We start from the raw sequence: 19135 nt of genomic DNA, 5'->3' as shown, positions 1-19135 counted from the left end.
CATGTGATGTTTACTATCTTACTTTAGCATTTTAGCCTGCTAACAAAGTACAGTTGAGTTATTTTTGCAGCATTTTGATCATTCATTCTCTGGAGACCATGAATGTCTCTCTTCCAAATTTCATGGCAGTCCATTTGATAGTGGTTAGGACTGGCCGTCCATTCTTACACCAACCAGACATGCGATACCGCCACTTTCATTCTCACAACATGATAAATATAGGAAGACCTTTATCGTGACACCACCCTTTTTTATTTCACCATGACGGCTTAAGATCAAAAACCAATTTTAATTCTATTTTCATCAATCTCTACCGGTTGGCTTTCTTTATAATGAGCCTCACAGATCTGCTAGTACGGCTGAAAAACTCTTATTATAACAGCTAAATTACCTTCCAGATGAGTCACAACATCTTAATCAAATGTGCATGACAAGGGTTTAAATATTACATTAAGTCACATTACTGGTTAATTTATGTCCCCCCCCCCAACTGTGCTCTTTTTAATTTTTGCCACACTCCTGTTAAGAAAATGTTGAACGTATGGATGAATAAACATGATGAAGTAAGTGGCTCCACCTCAGCAAAATGCGGTTCATGGACGTCCTGCTGAGATTAAAAAGAGAGTGAGAATAAGAATCCTGGCTTCACTTACGGGCACACTGTGTTTATGTTTCAGTCAGGCTCTTTGAAACATTTTCCTCGAAACTTGGAGCGCCTGAGGAGCTTAAACTTTTCTTGAGAAGAGATTTCCTGCTCAAATTATATTTGACATTTGTTTTGGTTTCACTTAAGCCTTGGGGATAAATGAAAAAACTCCTTGTGTTGCCTTTTTTTTTTTTTTTAATTCATCATTGCTGCTGACGTTCACCGGCTGTGGATGTAGATGGCTGACAGATATTTGCAGCACGAAACATTTTTCGCTTTTCACAGTGATTAATATGTGTCAGAGTGCAGTTACGTACTCCGACAATTCATTTGTTCACTCCTGTCAAACCTGTCACTTTGCCTCCTGAGACCATGTACTCATTTATACGTGAATTAGTCCGTTATGCACCGGTAAGTAACCTAAGATTTATCTGGACTGTGGACAGTAGATGGAAAAACCTGGTGTGTGTTACATTAAGCAAAAGCTTTCACTGTAGTCCATTTACAGGAACAAGACAAGGCAAGTCCAGCTAAACTGGGCTGTAGATTATGGAGCCAGGATTAATTGAAATATCCTCTTTTGGTTGCATGAGAAGAAATATGTGACAAGGCAATCCGGTCAGCTGTATTCACTGTAGTTTCTGTGGTTGGCGGGGGTGAATATGCGCAGCTGAAGGCGTCAGGTGGACAAAATGTTTCAAGTATTTTCTCAAGTAGAACAGCAGGAAGTATGTGACGATTTAAAATTCACAGTGTGTCAGGAACATTGTCAGAAGTACTTGACTGACTCATAAATAGTACTGCTTTTTCTTAGTAATGTTTGGATGCGTTTACCGGCACATAATAAGGGTGTTATATTGTAAGAAAAGCAACCGTCTGTTTAAGCCGCTTTTCTGAATGCATAAACTGGAATTATATGCAGAAAATGTTCTTTTGGTCATGCAGGGATTGTCCTGATGTGCAAAACACTAACACACACTTGCACTGAAGAATACACAAGAGTCAACAGTGATGCTAGCAGCTTTGGGAGGCTGTACTTAGTCCAATGCTTTGAGCTAAGTGCTAACGGCAGCAAGCTAACATGCTCATACTATTGATGTTTAGCAGGCATGATGTTTACCATATTCGGCATCCTTGTTTAGCATGTTAGCATTGCTAACGACGATAGTGCTAGATGCAATTCAGGTGCTCACTGCAGTTGTGATTGTGGCAGCACTAAAGTCAGAGGACCAAAAAAAATCCTTCACCCTGTGGGAACCATGAAGGTCATGTGAATGTGAAGTTACTCGTGTCAGGGTCCAAAGTGGTGAACCGACTGACAGACACTGCTCTCCACAGACAACACAACAACATGTCCGAAAACACAGTCCTGGATGTCTCTTGTTTTCATGTCTCCATGATGTCCACTGAAGAAATGTGTGTGACAGCTTCAGTCCAGCAGACACAACTAATTGACTGATGTGATGATACAGGACTGACAGAAGTCTTCAGATTAAATATGACAGAAGGCAACTCAAGAAATGATGTAAACAGCAAATAAATAACTATTACTTATGTTATAGTGGCTGCTATGAACAGGTAGATATGCTTGGAGAAAAACACACAAACATCCTGAATAACTGAAAGGTCTTCCATATTCATTCTTTCTACATAATGAAAAGTGGCCAGAAATCAATCGTTGTAATACATCTTATGGATCATCAGACACGCTAATTCAAGCATGTTTGTCCTCTTATGAACTGATATACTCATGACAAATGTGAATTGTTCATCAGTGCCCATGAAGTTGTCCCGTGGATGTTGTTTGTTACTTGTTAACTCTTACAATGTTTATCTGAAGTTGAACAAGATAACACTTAAACCTGCCTTAACCCAGATTTTTCATATTTCCATTCAATCAAGATGACACTGTGCTGTGTGCCAAAAGCTTTTAGTGCAAACCCACTGAGAATTAACAGCTTTTAGCACATCATTGCTGTGGTTTTCTGGCTGCACATGAACTGCATGGTTTAGCCGAGCGGTTGTATAAAATGATAAGCAGCCGTTTTTAGCAAACATGGTCAGAAGTGACAAAGAGACAAAGTAAACAAGTGAGTGGCAAACTGAGCATAGCATGCTGAGGAGTCAGGTACTTTTCACAGGTGTTGATCGAGACCAATAGAACCCTAAAAGGGAGTGAATTATCAGAAATAATTAATCAAGCAGCTAGAAACATGTCTCTTATAGCATGCTAATATTAGCAGTAAATTGACATCAGGGATGTGTATCTTTGGGTTTGTCTCTTGTCTGTCTCTAGTGGTCAGAAACCACTAAATGCAGCTATAGTGGGCTTGTTATAAAAGTAGCATTACTCTCTATTGATTTTAACTGTATGTTTGAAAATCTGCACAATAAAATGCAAATTAATGCATATTTTCATGTACTGCTTTTATGTAAATATTAGCAGTTGGTTCTTTGAGGTAAATACAGATTTTCCAGTCAGGTACCATTAATCCATTGCACCCAGTCAAGCCTCTAATGCACAAAAACAATGTCGATTACCAGCTGTAAATGAGGCATTCATGTTCGCTTCATGCACTCATTTGAGGAATGTTGCAGTCTCCTCATCGGTCCACACAGATCTGATACTTCTTGCTTTTACCAATAGACTGACTTTTCGACCTCAGCCAAGTACAACTTCCAGTGTGTCCACTCATCGACTTATCGACTGACCCTGCTCCTCCATCTCTGTGCCTGCAGGGTGTCAAACAGAGTGGGACGACATCGGATGCTGGCTGAGAGCTGAAGTCGGGCAGGTGGTCAACGTGTCCTGCTCTGAGGTCTTCCAGCATTTCTCCAGCAATCAAGGTTGCTTTCCATGTTAATCCCAGTCTCAACAAACACAGTGAAGAATACCTCAATTCCTGTATTCTAATCAAGGGTGTAGTTAAAATACACACGGTAATGTAGAAGTCACATTATCTGCTGGTGCACTGTCGCTCTACTACTAACTTTATTTATCTGTTCTGTATAATCTGCAGCACTAATGCAGGCTAGAGTCACCCTGATGAAGGAGCACATGATGAATTATTCATGTTTGTTTGTTGGCAAGAATATATAATATGCTCTGGGAAGTTTCTGGCAGGAGACGTGACGTTAAACCTCGTCTGCGGGCTTCATACGTCACAGTCTGACATCCTCTCGGGCTGCTGTAGGATTTGTGTTGCCAGAAAGACGCTGATGACAAAAGAGAGACATATTCTGAAGGTTTAATAACATGAGAGTCAACGTGTTTAAGAGGTTTCATATTAAGATTTAATATCCTTTTTAAAAGAGTAACTGAGAGCAAACATACATTTAAGTATACTGGTTTTATTCATTCATTCTCAAATGAGTTGCAGTTCAGGATAATGAAGTGTTATGTAATAAGTAATCAATTATTAAATGTTTCATCTGTAAATTAGTGTTAATAGGACAGCTAGTAAATTTTTAAAATATGGGAACCCTTGTCTTCCAGTTTAAAGGCACACAGACATAAAAAAAAAAAAAACTGTTTAGCTGTTTGGACTCTGCTGTCAGGATAGGATTTTCATTATGAAAGCTTCATTAAGGGACATAAGGTCAGGATCATTAGGGAATGACGTCCTGTCCTGCTCACCTTGATGGAAACCGTGGCTCATTACGATCTGAATTGCATATCACTCAAACAGACTGGAGTCACCGCTTTCGGCAGCGTGGTCGGCCTGTTTGCATTCGTGTTTGTTCAAACGGTCCAGCTCACGCCTGCGTGCGCTTCCAGTGGCAAACACATTTAGATGTACAGTCCCACAAACGCAGCAGTGCAGGGAGCGAGCCAGCTGACAGCCTTCTCCTGACACCCGCTGCTTCCAAATGGACGTTAACCAGGACTAAATGCCAGTGGACTTTAACAAGGACACGAGAACGTCAAATGTTTTCTGACTGAAAGCACTAATGGAGCGAAATGGTCCGAGAGAGGAAATGTCAGCGAAGCGGCCCAAATGTGCCGATATTCAAGTGCAGCGGAATGACAGCTTTCCTAACAATGTAGCTGCACTATGTAATTTAGAATATGAGGCACTTTATATTGTGATAAAAATAGCTGCTTGTGAAATATTGTATAGAGTACACAATATATTGTGTACCATGGTCTGGGTGGAGACTCAGGTCTGATTGACTGCAGGGTGTCCATCAGTGCTTCCCCGTGTGTCTGTGCATGGTTTTAAATTTATATGCTGGCTGCATGGTATCAGCCTGTATCTAAGATGAGTAATCAGAGCAACAGGAATGCAGTCAAAGCTTAGGTTTAGAATTTCTGCAGCATGCTAACAAGCTAACATGTAATAACAACACTGAGTCACTTCAACATTTCTTTTAAGTGGTTTGGAGAATGACTGCGTTGCAGCTGAAGAAAGAAAACGGCACAAGGAGTTATCGCTGGTGAATGAAATCTTACGCGCAACAATGAGCGTTGTCCTTCTGAACAACACAGGATGGCGAGTGTAACGCACAAGCTGCAGGAAATACACTTCCCCTCTGAACTTACTGATGCTTTATATCACAAAAGCGACCATCTCACATCCTATTCACTATTCAGCTCGCGACCTCAGGCCGTGTCCGACAGCGCACATTTCCACTGTTCATGAAAATCTCCATATTGATTTGAGGACAGTGACCTTAAACATACTGTCAAGTTAAATTTTGTGTGTGTCAACTGTACACAATGTAACTGACTTTGAATCTGCTTAGCATAACGTTAGCTTTCAGCCTGATAGCTGAGCCAAAAAACTCTATGAACGGACTAGAAATATCTCCCGTTGCCACGTCTTATCTAAAGTTCATCCTATTTTCCGGAGTAAATGGTAAATGGACTGTATTTGGATTGTGCTTTTCTAGTATGACAACCACTCAAAGCCCTCTTTTCAACACAACCTTGGATTCACCCATTCATTCATACGATGGTTGCAAGGGCACCTGCTCATTTTGAGCATTCATGGCACAGCATCAGGATTCAGTATCTTGCTCAACTGCCTTTTACACGTAGGCTGCTGAGGCCAGAGGGGCCAGGGGCCAAACCACTGACCTTCTGATGAGTGGACGTCGTCTACGTCCTGAGCCACACTGAGTAGTGAGCAGTGTCTTCATTGTATAAGAACTTTATGGGACGGTAGTGATTGCTCCAGGTATTAGTCAGACCCTCAAGTGTTACCAGGGATGGCTTGTTAAAAAAAACATGAAAATGTAATTGAATGTTCTTAATTGTTTTCTTGGTTTAAGCAGCATAATGCCCTTCGAAGTGTCCATAATCAGGAATTAATGGCCTCCCCATCGTCCATTAATTCCTAATAATGGACACCCTGTTGGGTACTGTCACTTATGCAAAGTAATTAGTAACTACAGCTGCCAAACAAACGTACAGCACTTCGGTAAATTTGCAAAACATCACTATAAAATATTATATACTCTTTCTCCCTACGTGACTTTCTAAAGCAGAATACCCTCCTCTAATATCTCATTAGACTTCGTTGTGCTGAGTCAATCGGCTGAAAAGGAACAGACTTGTCTGCTGAACAAACATTTCCAACAACCCAGAAACCTTTTAGGATCTCGGGGAGTCAACTTGTTGAGCTTCTAAGCAAGTTGTATGATGTCTTGGGAAAATGTTTGAATTCCTGCTGTCTGCTCCCCCATCAGGGTTTGTTTACAGGAACTGCACCGCTGATGGTTGGTCAGAAATGTATCCGCCCTACGAGGAGGCCTGTGCTTTCAGTGATGACAGCGAGCCTGAATCGGAGGTATACAGACATGTCATTGTAGTCGTGCCAATCAGTTAAGTGTTTTCATATTGTTTCTCCTTCCTCTCCACTCTCCCCCCCCGCTGCTTCCTCTTCAGTTCAGACACATTTGTAGGTTCAGTGCAGTTGCCACTTTTTCCAAGAAACATCAAAAACCCATCATTTTTGCTGTTAAGGGTTGAATCTGTGGAGGATAAATAAAAAAAATCTTGTGCCTGCTATAGTCCCTCCATCTGGTTGGGGACTTTGTGAAGCTCCCAGCAGCCTTGGCTAGGGGCATTATGTTTTCTGTCTGTCCAATTTGCATGAAGGCAATATCTCAGGAACACCTTGAGGGATATTCTTCAAATTTGGCTCAATTGCAGCAACAGCCACGTTTGAAGCATTGCAGTCAACCACAAGCTCACAGCACAATTAGTCAAAGGTTGAATTGAAATGTGACGTTTTGGTTTCACTGTAGTGAACTTTTCATCAGTTTTCCGACGTCCAAAGTATTTTTTATTGATTATAGTGATGAAAGCACACCTGTAGTCAAATCCCATTCAGAGCCACAGTTACAGACTTGCGTGACGTTTCACTCATCAAGCTGTTTTCCATTTTTCCATTTGATGGTTACCCTTGCTCTCTTTTTGTCTGTTTCTCTCTCTCCAGACGAGTTACCTCTCCATGTTCAGACAGGTTTACACTGTGGGCTATGCCACCTCGCTCATCTCCCTCATTACAGCCATAGTGGTGTTTACAGCCTTCAGGTAAGACCAGGACTGCACACACTGGCCTAGATACACAGAGGGTCATAAAGGGACAACAGAAAGGATGCTCACTCACCCAGCGTTTATGGAGTGAAGAGGTCTGACAGGGGTGTTTAAAGAGGTGGTGAGCAAGATTGGAAAAGCTATTTTAGAGATGAGTACGTAAAGCTGTAACATGTGTGACACAGATAGATACATCCGGATATTCAGATGATTGACAGTTCTCCAGCAAAGCTCCTGTTATAAACAGAGGCTTGTGGATCAACTTAAACATGCAAATTCATGCAGTTGTTCTCCTGATTGTCTAATGAATCACTCATTTACATACGAAGCATATTGTACTTATACTTATTCATGAAGCATAAATGCCCATGAATCTGTTCGGTGGATACTCTCTCTAATACTCTCTACTATTTACAGTAGGGTTGAAAAGTTGAAGAGTACTATTTGTGTGTGTGTGTGTGTGTGTGTGTGTGTGTGTGTGTGTTGTCCTCCTTCCTGTCTGTTTTTGCTCCTTTCAGAAAGTTCCGCTGCACCAGAAACTACATCCACATCAACCTGTTCTCCTCCTTCGTCCTGAGGGCCAGCGCCGTTTTCATTAAAGACACGGTGCTGTTTGCTGATGAGACCCTGGACCACTGCTCCGTGTCCACGGTGAGCGCGCTAATCAGCCGACAATGTTTCCATCATGAGGCAGATTGAATTAACAACGGACAGGGACAGGAAACAGGAGTGAAAGAGGGGAAGACACGTGGCAAACCGACGAAGGGCGCCGTCATTTCTCAGCATAATGCTTTCATAATGAAAGCATTATGAAAGTTTCATTAGTCGACAATGAATCGTTTTAGCAACAACTGAAGTTTAAACATGTTAAAAAACAGCAGGAATGTTTCATTTTTGACGCCGTGGATGAAGTGAAATGATAAAGCTGTAATGACTTTTTTTTTTCACAGCATGTGTGGTGAAAATTGCTTTTTAAGAAAAATATTATATATAATGAATCAATAATCAACCAAGTAATCCCCCACATGTATTTTCTCTTGAGAATGGTCTGACAGACATTTTATTAGAAAATAATGGAATCTCATGCAAAATGTATGTACAAAAAGTGCCCTAAACAGAGATGTCTGAAAGGATTAAAAGAATCAGCTTTTAAATGTATGAAAATATTTTTTTGTGTACAGATACAAAAGACTCAAACATTCAGGCTTTTGTATGACGGAATTTGTTTGTGTAAAAAGAATCACAGAAATTGAGGAAAACGCTTCAGGAGTTGCACGCTTGTCAAAAACTTTTATTTCCCTTTGCAGACACACCATAGCAATTACACCTTTTCAAATCCTTCACCACAGACTCTCAAGTCATGAACTACAAAGAAAAGCTCTTCGTGCGCTACAGCTGCTGCAGTGATGCAGGATGAAGCGCAGTCAAGCACTTGAGAGGAAATGTGAAGACAAAGAGCAGCTTTGCATTTCACTGCCGTCCACTGAGAGCCACGTCTGGGTTGAGAATATTCCCCTGCCTTTTCAGCTAAACAAACTATTTAAAAACACACGAGAAAACGCATTGTCACAAATCTGAAGACGAGATGTGAGCTCAGGAAAAAAGTTGAAAAGTTTCAGAAATACACGACTTTCGCAAAACAGTCGAGAAAGGTGAAAATGATGCCATTTCAGGATGTAAACACCAGAGTCACAGAAAATAAAACATCAAATAAACACAAAAAACTGTTTTATGTTCATAACAGAATGGAGTTTGAAAGGGATGCATCAGGATATCTTGAATCTTCAGAAAGAATTTAAAATATCAAAACTACTGAAATCTCTACTTCTCATCTTCTTTGACTCATGAGAAAAAGTTCTGAATGAGTCATCTGGATCTGGATCGGCTTGCTGTTAATCGCTTTGCTTTGCTGTGTCCTCTGTAGACGGCGTGCAAGTCAGCCGTGGCTTTCTTCCAGTTCAGCATCTTGGCCAATTACTTCTGGCTGCTGGTGGAGGGCATGTATCTGCAGACCCTGCTGGCCCTGACCTTCGTCTCTCAGCGGAAATACTTCTGGTGGTACATCCTGATTGGATGGGGTGAGTAGGGATGACTGACGATGTGTGAGGGTCGCAAGCCTCTTTCCCAGTCGAGAGTTATGGAAGCTGCTTTGGAAATTAACTTGATGAGAGTTTAGACAGCATTTTGGATGCAAATTGAGGAGGCTCGTTGTTCGGGAAGTGGATGTTACGCTCAGCCTCGACATAATTTTTTGGGGAAAATGTCGGGTTTTGATTGTCCGATGCAAAAACGCAGCAAGAAGCACAGACATGGGGGGTGATTTCTAAATCACACAGGGTCCTGTGGTTATACCAGTCCTGTGTGAATACAGTGTTAAGATGCGCTCAGACAAAAAGCAAAACAAATTTATTCCTCGTGTCATTCATGCAGATCTCACTGCTGGCCTGTTTGCATTTGTTTGCCCCAAACAGTGAATGAACTTGACTCTCGGGGAGTGTGTCTGTGTGTTTGTGTTGAGCTCAGCCTCTGAATGAACTCAAACACACCAGAAACTCTGGTTCTTCCTCTTATTTCCCCCCAGTTGCTCATTTTTCCTCACGTGTCTGCACGTTCATGAAGTAGATTCACAAGGCCCCTGGATACGCTCAACAAACAGTTTCGACTCACACAGATGCTTCCTCGCGTCGCTTTGCATCGCCTCATTATTTCCGAACCTGTTGTTTGTGGTGGTGTTGTATTACAGCACATTGAATGATATTGGGAGGTTTTCCTGTTATATTCTATATCACTTCTTAATACACGATCTATTCACATTTGGCCTTTTAAATCTATTTACAGACCACAAATAAGTCCCAAAAACAGGGATGCATTTGATTTACGCATTGGCAGTGCCTGAGCAGTGACTGTGGCTGCGCTTCTCTTGTTGCCTCAACTCTCCCTTTGTTTTCTCCCTGAGCTCTCTGTCGATGTTTTAAGTATTATCCTGTAATCCTAACCCTCAGTCAACTGATTTTCATAGTATTCCCATCGAATTGTTCTGTGTTTGCTGTATATATTTCTGTTTAAGCCTCAGCTCTCAAGTGCTTCTGCTGAAGCTCCACAGCCTCTACATCTTTTCACAATGTTACTGTATAATAAAGCAACTACAGGCTGAGGAGTCACCCACCAGTTCTGTTTAGTGCAGCACTGAAGGTGAGAAACAGCAGCGTACCTGCGTTGATGTCGTGGAGACAGAGGCTGAATTCTGAGGAGACTTAGTTCCTGAAACTTTCTAGGGGCGACTCTGCGCTTTTTATTCTCCAGTCCGCTTACTGTGAGATGACCTTGTGATGCTCGGCCAGCGCTGAGACAAGTCAGACGGTCACAGGAGTGTTTGCTATAATGAGAGAGATGGAACTTATGGGGGGAGGTGGCCAAGTGTAGCAGCAGCACAGATGCTTAAATCCCCCTCTGTCCATCTGAGCAGACCCTTGGGACTACAAGTATTGGTTGAATCAGATGGCAATAGCCTTATTAAGGAATAGCTGGTTCCTCAGCATTCAGGCAGACATGATCATTGAAGTTTGGAGGTTTTGTAAGCAGTTTTTCATGCAGTTACTGGACAAGTCAAACTATACAGTGAAGTGGTTTGAATTAAATTGACAGTCAACATACTGTGGGTCAAAGCCACGCCTCGCTTTGGTCCAGTGCCACCATGAGGAAGACATTTTTTATTTTTATTTTTTGTGAAATGTTTCTATTGGATGATGTTTTCATCATCTTTGTTCACCCTCTAACTTTTCATCAAGCACCATTTCAGTTTATGGCTAATTAGCTGCATGCTAACATGCTAAGCTAATAGGTTGAACATGGTAAACATAGTAGCTTAGCATTAAAAAAGTAAAACGTACGTAAGAATTAAGAAGTACAGCTTCACTGAGCTGCAGCATCGCTGTAGACTGTTGACTCTTGCTTTCAGACAGGGTGATAACACGAGGGATGATGAAGGAAGCAAGGAAGGAAAATTGTGTATTTCTACCACACATGATGTTTAGAGCATCGTCCCTGTGGCATAATTAATACTTTCAAACGTCACTAGTAACGGCAAACACATTCAAGCCTGATTTAAAGATAATGTTTTGCACTTGTTGCTAAGGAAAATCTGCACCTCTGTTTCCTGAGGTTCTGTGTTGTTGCTGTGTGTGTGTGTGTGTGTGTGTGTGTGTGTGTGTGTGTGTGTGTTTGTGTGTGTGTGTGTTGCTCAATATCCAGAGTGGCTCTGATGTGTCTTATCAGCTTCTTTCCGGTTTGTTCTATCTTGCGTTCTGTCCTGTTTACTGCTTTTATCCTGCGTCTGTTTCTTCCTCTGGCATGGAGATACAAGGGGGAGACAGATTAGTTGGATACACAGAGCGAGCACAATGTTTAACATGTCTAACATGTTCATAAAATATGCAGTAAACATGTGTTGGGGCTCGTGTTGTTCAGATTAATTTTACTTGACAGTAACTCAACGCATTAATAATTAATCTCTGCTCTTATGCTGCAGGGCTCCCATCCACAGTTCTTATACTTTGGGTGTTGACCAGATTCTTCTATGATGACAGAGGGTACGATATATCATAACATTGTACTACTGCATGTTAAACAGCATCATTAGTTGCAATTCATTGATTTGAGCCTAACATCACATTAATGCTGAATTGAATCTGCCTTTAATTGCAGTTGCTGGGATGACACAGACAATGTTGGTATTTGGTGGATAATTAAAGGACCAATAACAGCCTCCCTGCTGGTGAGTGCACAGCCACTAATGTTTGCTAAGCCCCTGCCCCCCTTATTTAGCTATCTCTGTCAAACTTTCCATTCTAGTGCTCCACATACATAGTCCACAATGATAAGAGTGGAAGATTTAATATCAAAAATCATAGTGCTTTGAATTTTTGAACCAAAAGCACCCTCATTTAACTTGACTGTCACTGGCACCTTTAATCAGCTGTAGCTTGCTAGCTAATTAAGCTAACGCTAGCTTCATGAGTTGGTTGAAAACGTCTCCAGCTGACATTTTAAAGTCCCTGGGTGACTTGTTTTGAAAAAAGATCTTTGTAAAAGGGGTCCTGCAAAAAGTTGGCACCCTCACGGTTGATGATCCAGTTAGTCTGAGTGTTGAAGTATGATTGAAGTCTGAGCCCACATTTTTCATTGTCATTATCCTGTTTAGATGCTTAACATACAAGGACAAGCACGACAAAGGTGAAATGCCTTCTATTGCTCATGAATAAATAAATAAATGAAACAGCATTTCATCGTTAGCATCACAAGAGAAAAGGCTTTTTACGTAATTTGTTAAACAAGTTTGGCTGAGGATGCCACAGCCTGTAAACTTCCCCAAATCCAATAAAGAGCAGGACAGAGCCGCTAATGTTACTCAGACACTGTAGCATCCAGAACACAGTGAGCAAATACTACACAGTAGATGTGCTGTAGTTTCCAATGCAACCTGTAACCTTACAAAATACAGTGTTAATTAACTAGGTAGCTAATGAGACGCTCTGTGGCCTTGAAAGTAACACTACTGTAGGTAGTAAACTAGCTAGCCGGGCATGCTAATGACTGCTGTTTACTTTGGAGCAGACAAGCACGCTCTTTAATCAACTTCTTCCACTTTAGCTCTGCTGTTTTAGGTTTTGGAAAAGCTAAATAAAAAGACATTACCTTCTGAATGCTTTTTTTTGTCTCAATGTATTTCTCTTACAGCCTTGTGAACAATGAAAATCACTGTTTTGGTGACTAATTCAGCCAATGGTCAACTGCTAACATCCCTTTGATTCATAAATGCACAATTTAACACAACCAATATTAGAGTTTGGTTTGTGAGACTGGGATTGTGGCAGGTTTAAATAGATTTATATGCATTAAAATATTGTATATTTGACTTTTGTGTTTGCATGTATCTCTGCCAGGTGAACATAGTCATCTTCATCAACGTGATCAGGATTCTGGTTCAAAAGCTTAAATCTTCAGCCATGGCTGGGAACAATGACACTGGACATTTTATGTGAGTCACAACTTTCTAACACAGCTCGGATATTTACCTCAAAAGTATCGCTCATTAAAAAACAATATTCAGAGTTCCTTCAGAGATGCTTGCATCAGAGAATTTGCCTTCTAAATGGTTACACAGTTAGGTTTGGTGGAAAAGTCACTCTTCTTTGAGGAGGATCCGAGCAGCAGAAAGGATATGAACATCATATGTCATTAAAATCAGCAATATCAAAAGCTTCAGCACAATAGAAAGGTAAGAATAGTTTAGGAAGATGGAGGGAGCAGCATCAGCAAATGGTGTTGGCAAGAGCATGTATCAGCTTCCATGAAGTGAAGTGAGAGGTGTCAGGCTATAAAAGCTGCCATGTACAGCTGATGATAAGATTGGATGTTACCTCCCAGCAGGTAGCCAGACAGCTGAGGAATGGACTGCTGATTGTGAGGGATGAAAGAAGCAGCTGATGCCAGTCGGCTAATGCAAGCGCGACTTCAGAGCTCTGCTTGAAAGTGACTGCTTCATACGTGACGTTCACTCTAGTTCACCTCCAGTTCTCTCTGGCATTTCAATATTTAGCAACTAAGAGGGTTTTAATACACGGCCTGTTAAAGAAATAATGACGACGGAATAATTCATCGTGTACTGTAGATAACGGTTTCTGTATTAAAGGATTAAGTTATTATAGGGAGTTTACAGTGGTGGAGACCTGGAGGGATTAATATGGCACAATACCACTTTCTGATGAATCACGTTACACATTATTTGTATGTGGTAATTTCAGAGTATGGCAGCAGCTCTGAGATTAAAAAGTCAGTGAAGACATTTCAGACAAAACACAGGTGTAAATAATAATGATGTGATGGTTGACATGGCATACTTTAAAAGAACAAAGCCATTCTTAACGTTATTAGTAACATCTGTGCTTTACCTATTGTGGCAGAATGTCTGCTGTCATAAAGGGTCTATTGGCTGGATTTCCGTGACATTTGATCCACACATTTAAGATAAACTGGTTGCCAATAATATGCATCAACATTCATGCCGGTAAAGATCATTTGATTTATTTTGGTTTATGACAGAATACTTTAAATAGCTTCAGGTGCACATTGAGTTTGAGTGTTAATTAGGAAATGTAAGCATGCTAATCTACAATGCTAAACATGGTATCTGCTACACAGCAGCATGAAAGCATTGTCACTGTGAGCATGTTATGGGTGTAGGTTAGCATGCTGATGTTAGTGTTAGCGAGCATGACTATAGACTGTTTTGGGAACATCACCACGATCATAAAGAAATACTGAGGTGACAGAAGGTAAAAAACGTGGAGAATAGGATGATCTGCTGACTTGTTTCTGATGAAGTAACAGATCTTCATTAGGGCAAATTACATTTGCATGCACTGGAGGTGTGGAGGCTCCTTTTCTCCATACAACACACTTGAAAAGTTAAGCCTTTTAAGTGCTTCTTTCAAACTATGAAGCAGTTATCCAGTGTTGAGGTAAAACTGCTCAGTGGAAAATTTTGGAACTGGATGGCAGTTCCTTTGAAGAGCTTTCCATGAACAGGGAAAGGAGAGCGTATTGATGAAATCCCTTGATAAAATGCTGAACTCTTCTTCTCAGTTTAAGGGAGAAAGTGCTGCGTCTATGAGTCTGCTCTGGGAGCCCAGAAATCCTGCTTTACTGGGATGAATCCCTCCTTGCTTTTGACATTTGGGTGGTGCAGATTCCAGCTCAGCTGAATTAATTTAGAATGAGAGCAGCACGTAAAAATAGCACCGGATACCAGAAATAGATGTCTCCTCCATCACCGTGCGACAGGATTGTTCCAGGATTGTTCCGCTAGTTCAATGAAGGTTTCACACTTTCAGAAGCTTCATCTCTGTCTTACGAACTCCAATCTGATTCAGACGGATCTGTGATGTTAGCACAAAGCCATAAATCCCAGGTGTGACAAAAGACAAACACAATCCTATTATGTGCTTTAAAATAATCTGATGGGGTTTTTTTTATCTTTATCTTCAATCTTTCAGCAGCTGAGGTGATGATGCCTCTTATCATAGTGATTATTTTAGTTATTTGGAGGATTCAGGTGACTATTGTCATGTCTTACAAAGCTTTGAATCTGACAAAGTCATGAGAGAACAAGACAATGTGCAGATGTCTCTGCTGGGGTTAGACAAGCTGCTGTTTATTGATCTGTCATATATTATGTTTTGATGCAGCCGTGATCTGGAACACATGAGAAAAAGCAGAGTGAGAGTGCTAATCAGTCGTGATTTGGGGATTTTTTTGGATGTATCGGAGGTGGAGTTATTTTTTCCAAACCACATGACTTGCCGCAGATTGGTGCAACAACATAATGTCACCACAATCACGATATTTAGACATCATTGATTTGAACTCAGCTTTGAGCACAATGCGTCAGGGTTTTGTATTTTGACATTTAAATCTATTCCACTGATAGGCCTGATGACGGTGTTGTTTTATAGGTCAGTTTGATTAATAAAGATTTGATATCAGCCACATCCGGTCTACCTGATGAAACTTGGCAGAATTATGCATTTTGCTGTTGGAGTCTGGCATTTAAAGCTAAAACCCTGATTAGATAGTGAATGTTTCAAACTTTGAAAGGCCAAAATTAACACTGCATTTTCTGATTTTCTTACTTTAACACTGATACTTGGCGTCTAGGTAACTTTAAATATGAATACGCAGAGTAGAAAAAGTTACTATTAATCAAGAATTTTAACACTCATTCAGCTAATTTGTTTCCACACGACTGTTGGTGTGGTTTGATCAGATTTGGTTGACATTTGCCTGGAAACGTCACATTTTGATTCAAAGTTGCTAAATTCTGACTGACGTATGGGTCCACACACTGCAAAATGCTTAGAAAGAGCACAGATTAAGCAAACAATTCTGGCAAGTGTTCTTGTAGGACCCATCACTCAGACTAAGAAGCTAAGAAAAAGTGTTTTCAGGGCCTTTAATATGGATTAGCACAAGGTTCTGCCTTCACATTACCTGGACTGATGTCTAGTCTTTCTTCTTCTTTGATTCCTCTGTTATTTGTGTCCCTCAGGAGGCTGGCTAAATCCACCTTGTTCCTCATCCCTCTGTTCGGGATGCACTACACAGTGTTTGCCTTCCTGCCTGAGAACACTGGTGTGGCAGCCAGACTGTACATCGAGCTTGGCCTGGGATCCTTTCAGGTATAAAAGAGAAGTCTAGGTTCAAAACCACATTGAGACAGATCACAAAAAGCTACCAAAGATTAATTATTTATAGTAGCGTCCTCTCAAGATAGGCTTTTTTTCACAGCAGACATTTTGACTTGTGGGAAAAGACAGCTGTCAGCAATCACATCAACGATGGATCTGTTCTGGTCATTGTCTCAGTAAGACCTGACAGTTTGCCATCACTAATTTGATCATTTGCACCTGCTTTGAAACTTGTAACATGTCAAAATGCCGTGAAAAAAGCCGATTGGAATTCAGATTGTTTTAAATCCCTACATTAAGGGGTTGACAGTAGAGAGATGACAGGAAATGAAGGGAGAGAGTGATGAAGAATGACCAGGCTTTAATCTGCGGAGTTTCAGTTTATGATTTGCTTTACCATTAAAGGAATTTAAAACAGGCTGGCAATATTTAGATATTCATGACTTACTAAAATTTGAATAAGACAAGGGTCTGTCTGAGAAATACCCAACCCACCTGAAAGCGATGCCTAAAAAATAACCGGTAGTTATTTAAATGGAGTGTGCATCTGAGATTAGAGAATTAAGACTGTGAAACAGTCATCATGTCTCTTGTGTTGCAGGGTTTTGTGGTGGCACTGCTTTACTGTTTCATGAATGGAGAGGTAAGTGAATGGAGCTGAGGCTTTTGTCATAGACAGAGTTAATCCTCAGTGGAGAGAGTAAAAAAACAAACTGCTTAAAGCTCTGATCTGTACATATCTACACATTTTACAGCATGTATTGCTACGTTATCTGCCTTTTCTGACTCCATCACTGGAGCAGCAAAGTCAGAAATGTTTGGATTGCACACATTTCCTCCTCCATTTCAGCTGTGTTTGCCTGCAGGTCCAAGCAGAGCTGCGGAGATGGCTGAGGAAGTGCCACAGTCAAAATCATCTCACCCCAGCCAAGCGAAGCATCACTCAGATCACAATCAGAGCCCACAGAGGGCTCGGGCGGCCTCCCTCTAGCGGTAACATCTCGTCAGTATGATTTTAAGAGACGACCCGTGAGAGAGAAGTTGTTGTGAGAATGTCAAGCAAAATATCAGCGACAGTCCTCAAAGCTCAACCTGCAGGTGACATTCATTCAACAACACCTCTGTGAGAAAACCATAATGAACATGGATTACTGATTGAGGAAATGTTGTGCCAGGATGTATTATATCATCCTGTTATGAGCCTAATCAGCGTGGTCCTTCTTCTATGATGGTTTCAACCAAAAAATACTAAAGTAAAGGAATACTGGTGCTTGATTTGCAAAGATGCCATTATGACAGAGTGGAAATATGAGACTGTGGAGACAGAGCTGGTCCAGAGCTTGTTGGAAGATGGTTTCATGTGGTTGTGTTTACAGTTTTGACATGATCACAATGAACAAATGAGCAAACATTGAGGGATTATATAGAGACAGCTGTGGAAACAATGGATGTTTGAACTTTGCTAAATTGTATGAAATGAGCTTGACTTGTCAATTTGTTTTGTGATGCACTGAAGAGGAGCAGTGACGCTATTTCAGTGCAGGCTGAAAATAAGTTCAGGACCGATCTGAACCGAGTGTGCTTCTGTGCAACAATCCACCTGCTGCTGGAGAGAAACTTTAAATCACGAAGATCGAGCCTGGTCTCATTCCCAGGGACATTTTGTCATGCTCCTCGGCCTCTCATACACAAGGTAGTATGAGATACACCGGAGTTTCAACTGTAAGCCCATCTGCAGCTACATTCATAATATAATATCAGCAAGGTGACATAGTATAAAGAGCATGGATACTTATATTGCCATGGATGGGTTTACATTTGAGTTCGCTGAAAGCCCGGTGTGTCTCATAGATGCTGGAGGGAAGCATCAGTACTTGACGATTTGAGAATGAGCACCAGTTGGGAGATTCAGAGGGACCTGAATGAATGTATTTAATGTTGTGTGTTTGCTTGTGTGCGTGTGAAGCTTCCATATATTGTACGTCATGTCTGAAAAGACATTCTTTTTTGAGGAGCCGTCTGCTTTGAAGAGCCATCTTTGAAAGACAGTATTTGTGAATATTTAAAAACTTGTTCTTTTGTCATTTTTTAGGTGTTTGCCAAATGTGATAATCCAATTTTTTTTTGGCAATTTTGTTGCTCTACAAGAGATAACAAATTGATATGAAACACAGCACTAGACTTTACATAGTAAAATGGCCAAAGTTGGGGGCCACGGGCCAAAGTTAGCCCACTATAAAGTTCAATTTGGCTCGTCAGATGTTTCTAGCAAACAAAAAAAGAAATATGAATGTTAAAACATAAAATATAAATCACTGTTTATGCTGTTTGATTTTTTATTTTAGGTAAAAATGCTCTTTCAGTGTGTAGAACTCCTATAATAAATTATTCTTCATAATCTGAGAAGCAAGCAGACTGACACCTTGCATAGGAAGTTAGTCAATTAAGGGAACTGGGGATCCGAACACCATCTTAACAAGACAGTACGATACAATGCAATCCAAATAATAGGTGCATTTCAATCGAAACAGTGACAGTGTCTTAAGATATGTAATGTGTTTATATCCAGTGTTTTTAAAGCTCAACATTTCACTCGTGCAAATTCTCACATTTTGATGATGGTGTTTCGAAATTTGAAACACTGCATCCATCGTTTTTTTAAAATATTTATTATAATTATATATATATTATATAATTTTT

At 40.7% G+C, this 19135-nt stretch overlaps 1 protein-coding gene across 1 annotated transcript in view; it reads left to right on the top strand.

Moving 5' to 3' along the window:
• LOC139339064 (vasoactive intestinal polypeptide receptor 1-like) overlaps positions 1-18279 on the top strand; it is a 28625-nt gene extending 10346 nt beyond the window's left edge. Inside the window, exons 3-13 of the mRNA XM_070974502.1 lie at positions 3386-3493; positions 6338-6438; positions 7090-7187; positions 7709-7841; positions 9115-9268; positions 11719-11779; positions 11895-11964; positions 13133-13227; positions 16297-16426; positions 17037-17078; positions 17302-18279. Of these exons, the coding sequence (XP_070830603.1) occupies positions 3386-3493; positions 6338-6438; positions 7090-7187; positions 7709-7841; positions 9115-9268; positions 11719-11779; positions 11895-11964; positions 13133-13227; positions 16297-16426; positions 17037-17078; positions 17302-17448 (1139 nt within the window). The 3' untranslated portion in view covers positions 17449-18279. The remainder of the gene's footprint in view (positions 1-3385; positions 3494-6337; positions 6439-7089; positions 7188-7708; positions 7842-9114; positions 9269-11718; positions 11780-11894; positions 11965-13132; positions 13228-16296; positions 16427-17036; positions 17079-17301) is intronic.
• The last annotated feature ends 856 nt before the right edge of the window (positions 18280-19135 follow it).

This window comes from Chaetodon trifascialis, chromosome 11 (assembly GCF_039877785.1).
Source record: "Chaetodon trifascialis isolate fChaTrf1 chromosome 11, fChaTrf1.hap1, whole genome shotgun sequence".
In the NCBI taxonomy this organism is placed as follows: Eukaryota; Metazoa; Chordata; class Actinopteri; order Chaetodontiformes; family Chaetodontidae; genus Chaetodon; species Chaetodon trifascialis.
The sequence above is the reverse complement of the archived record's forward strand: the minus strand, read 5'-3'. Positions and strand labels throughout refer to the sequence as shown.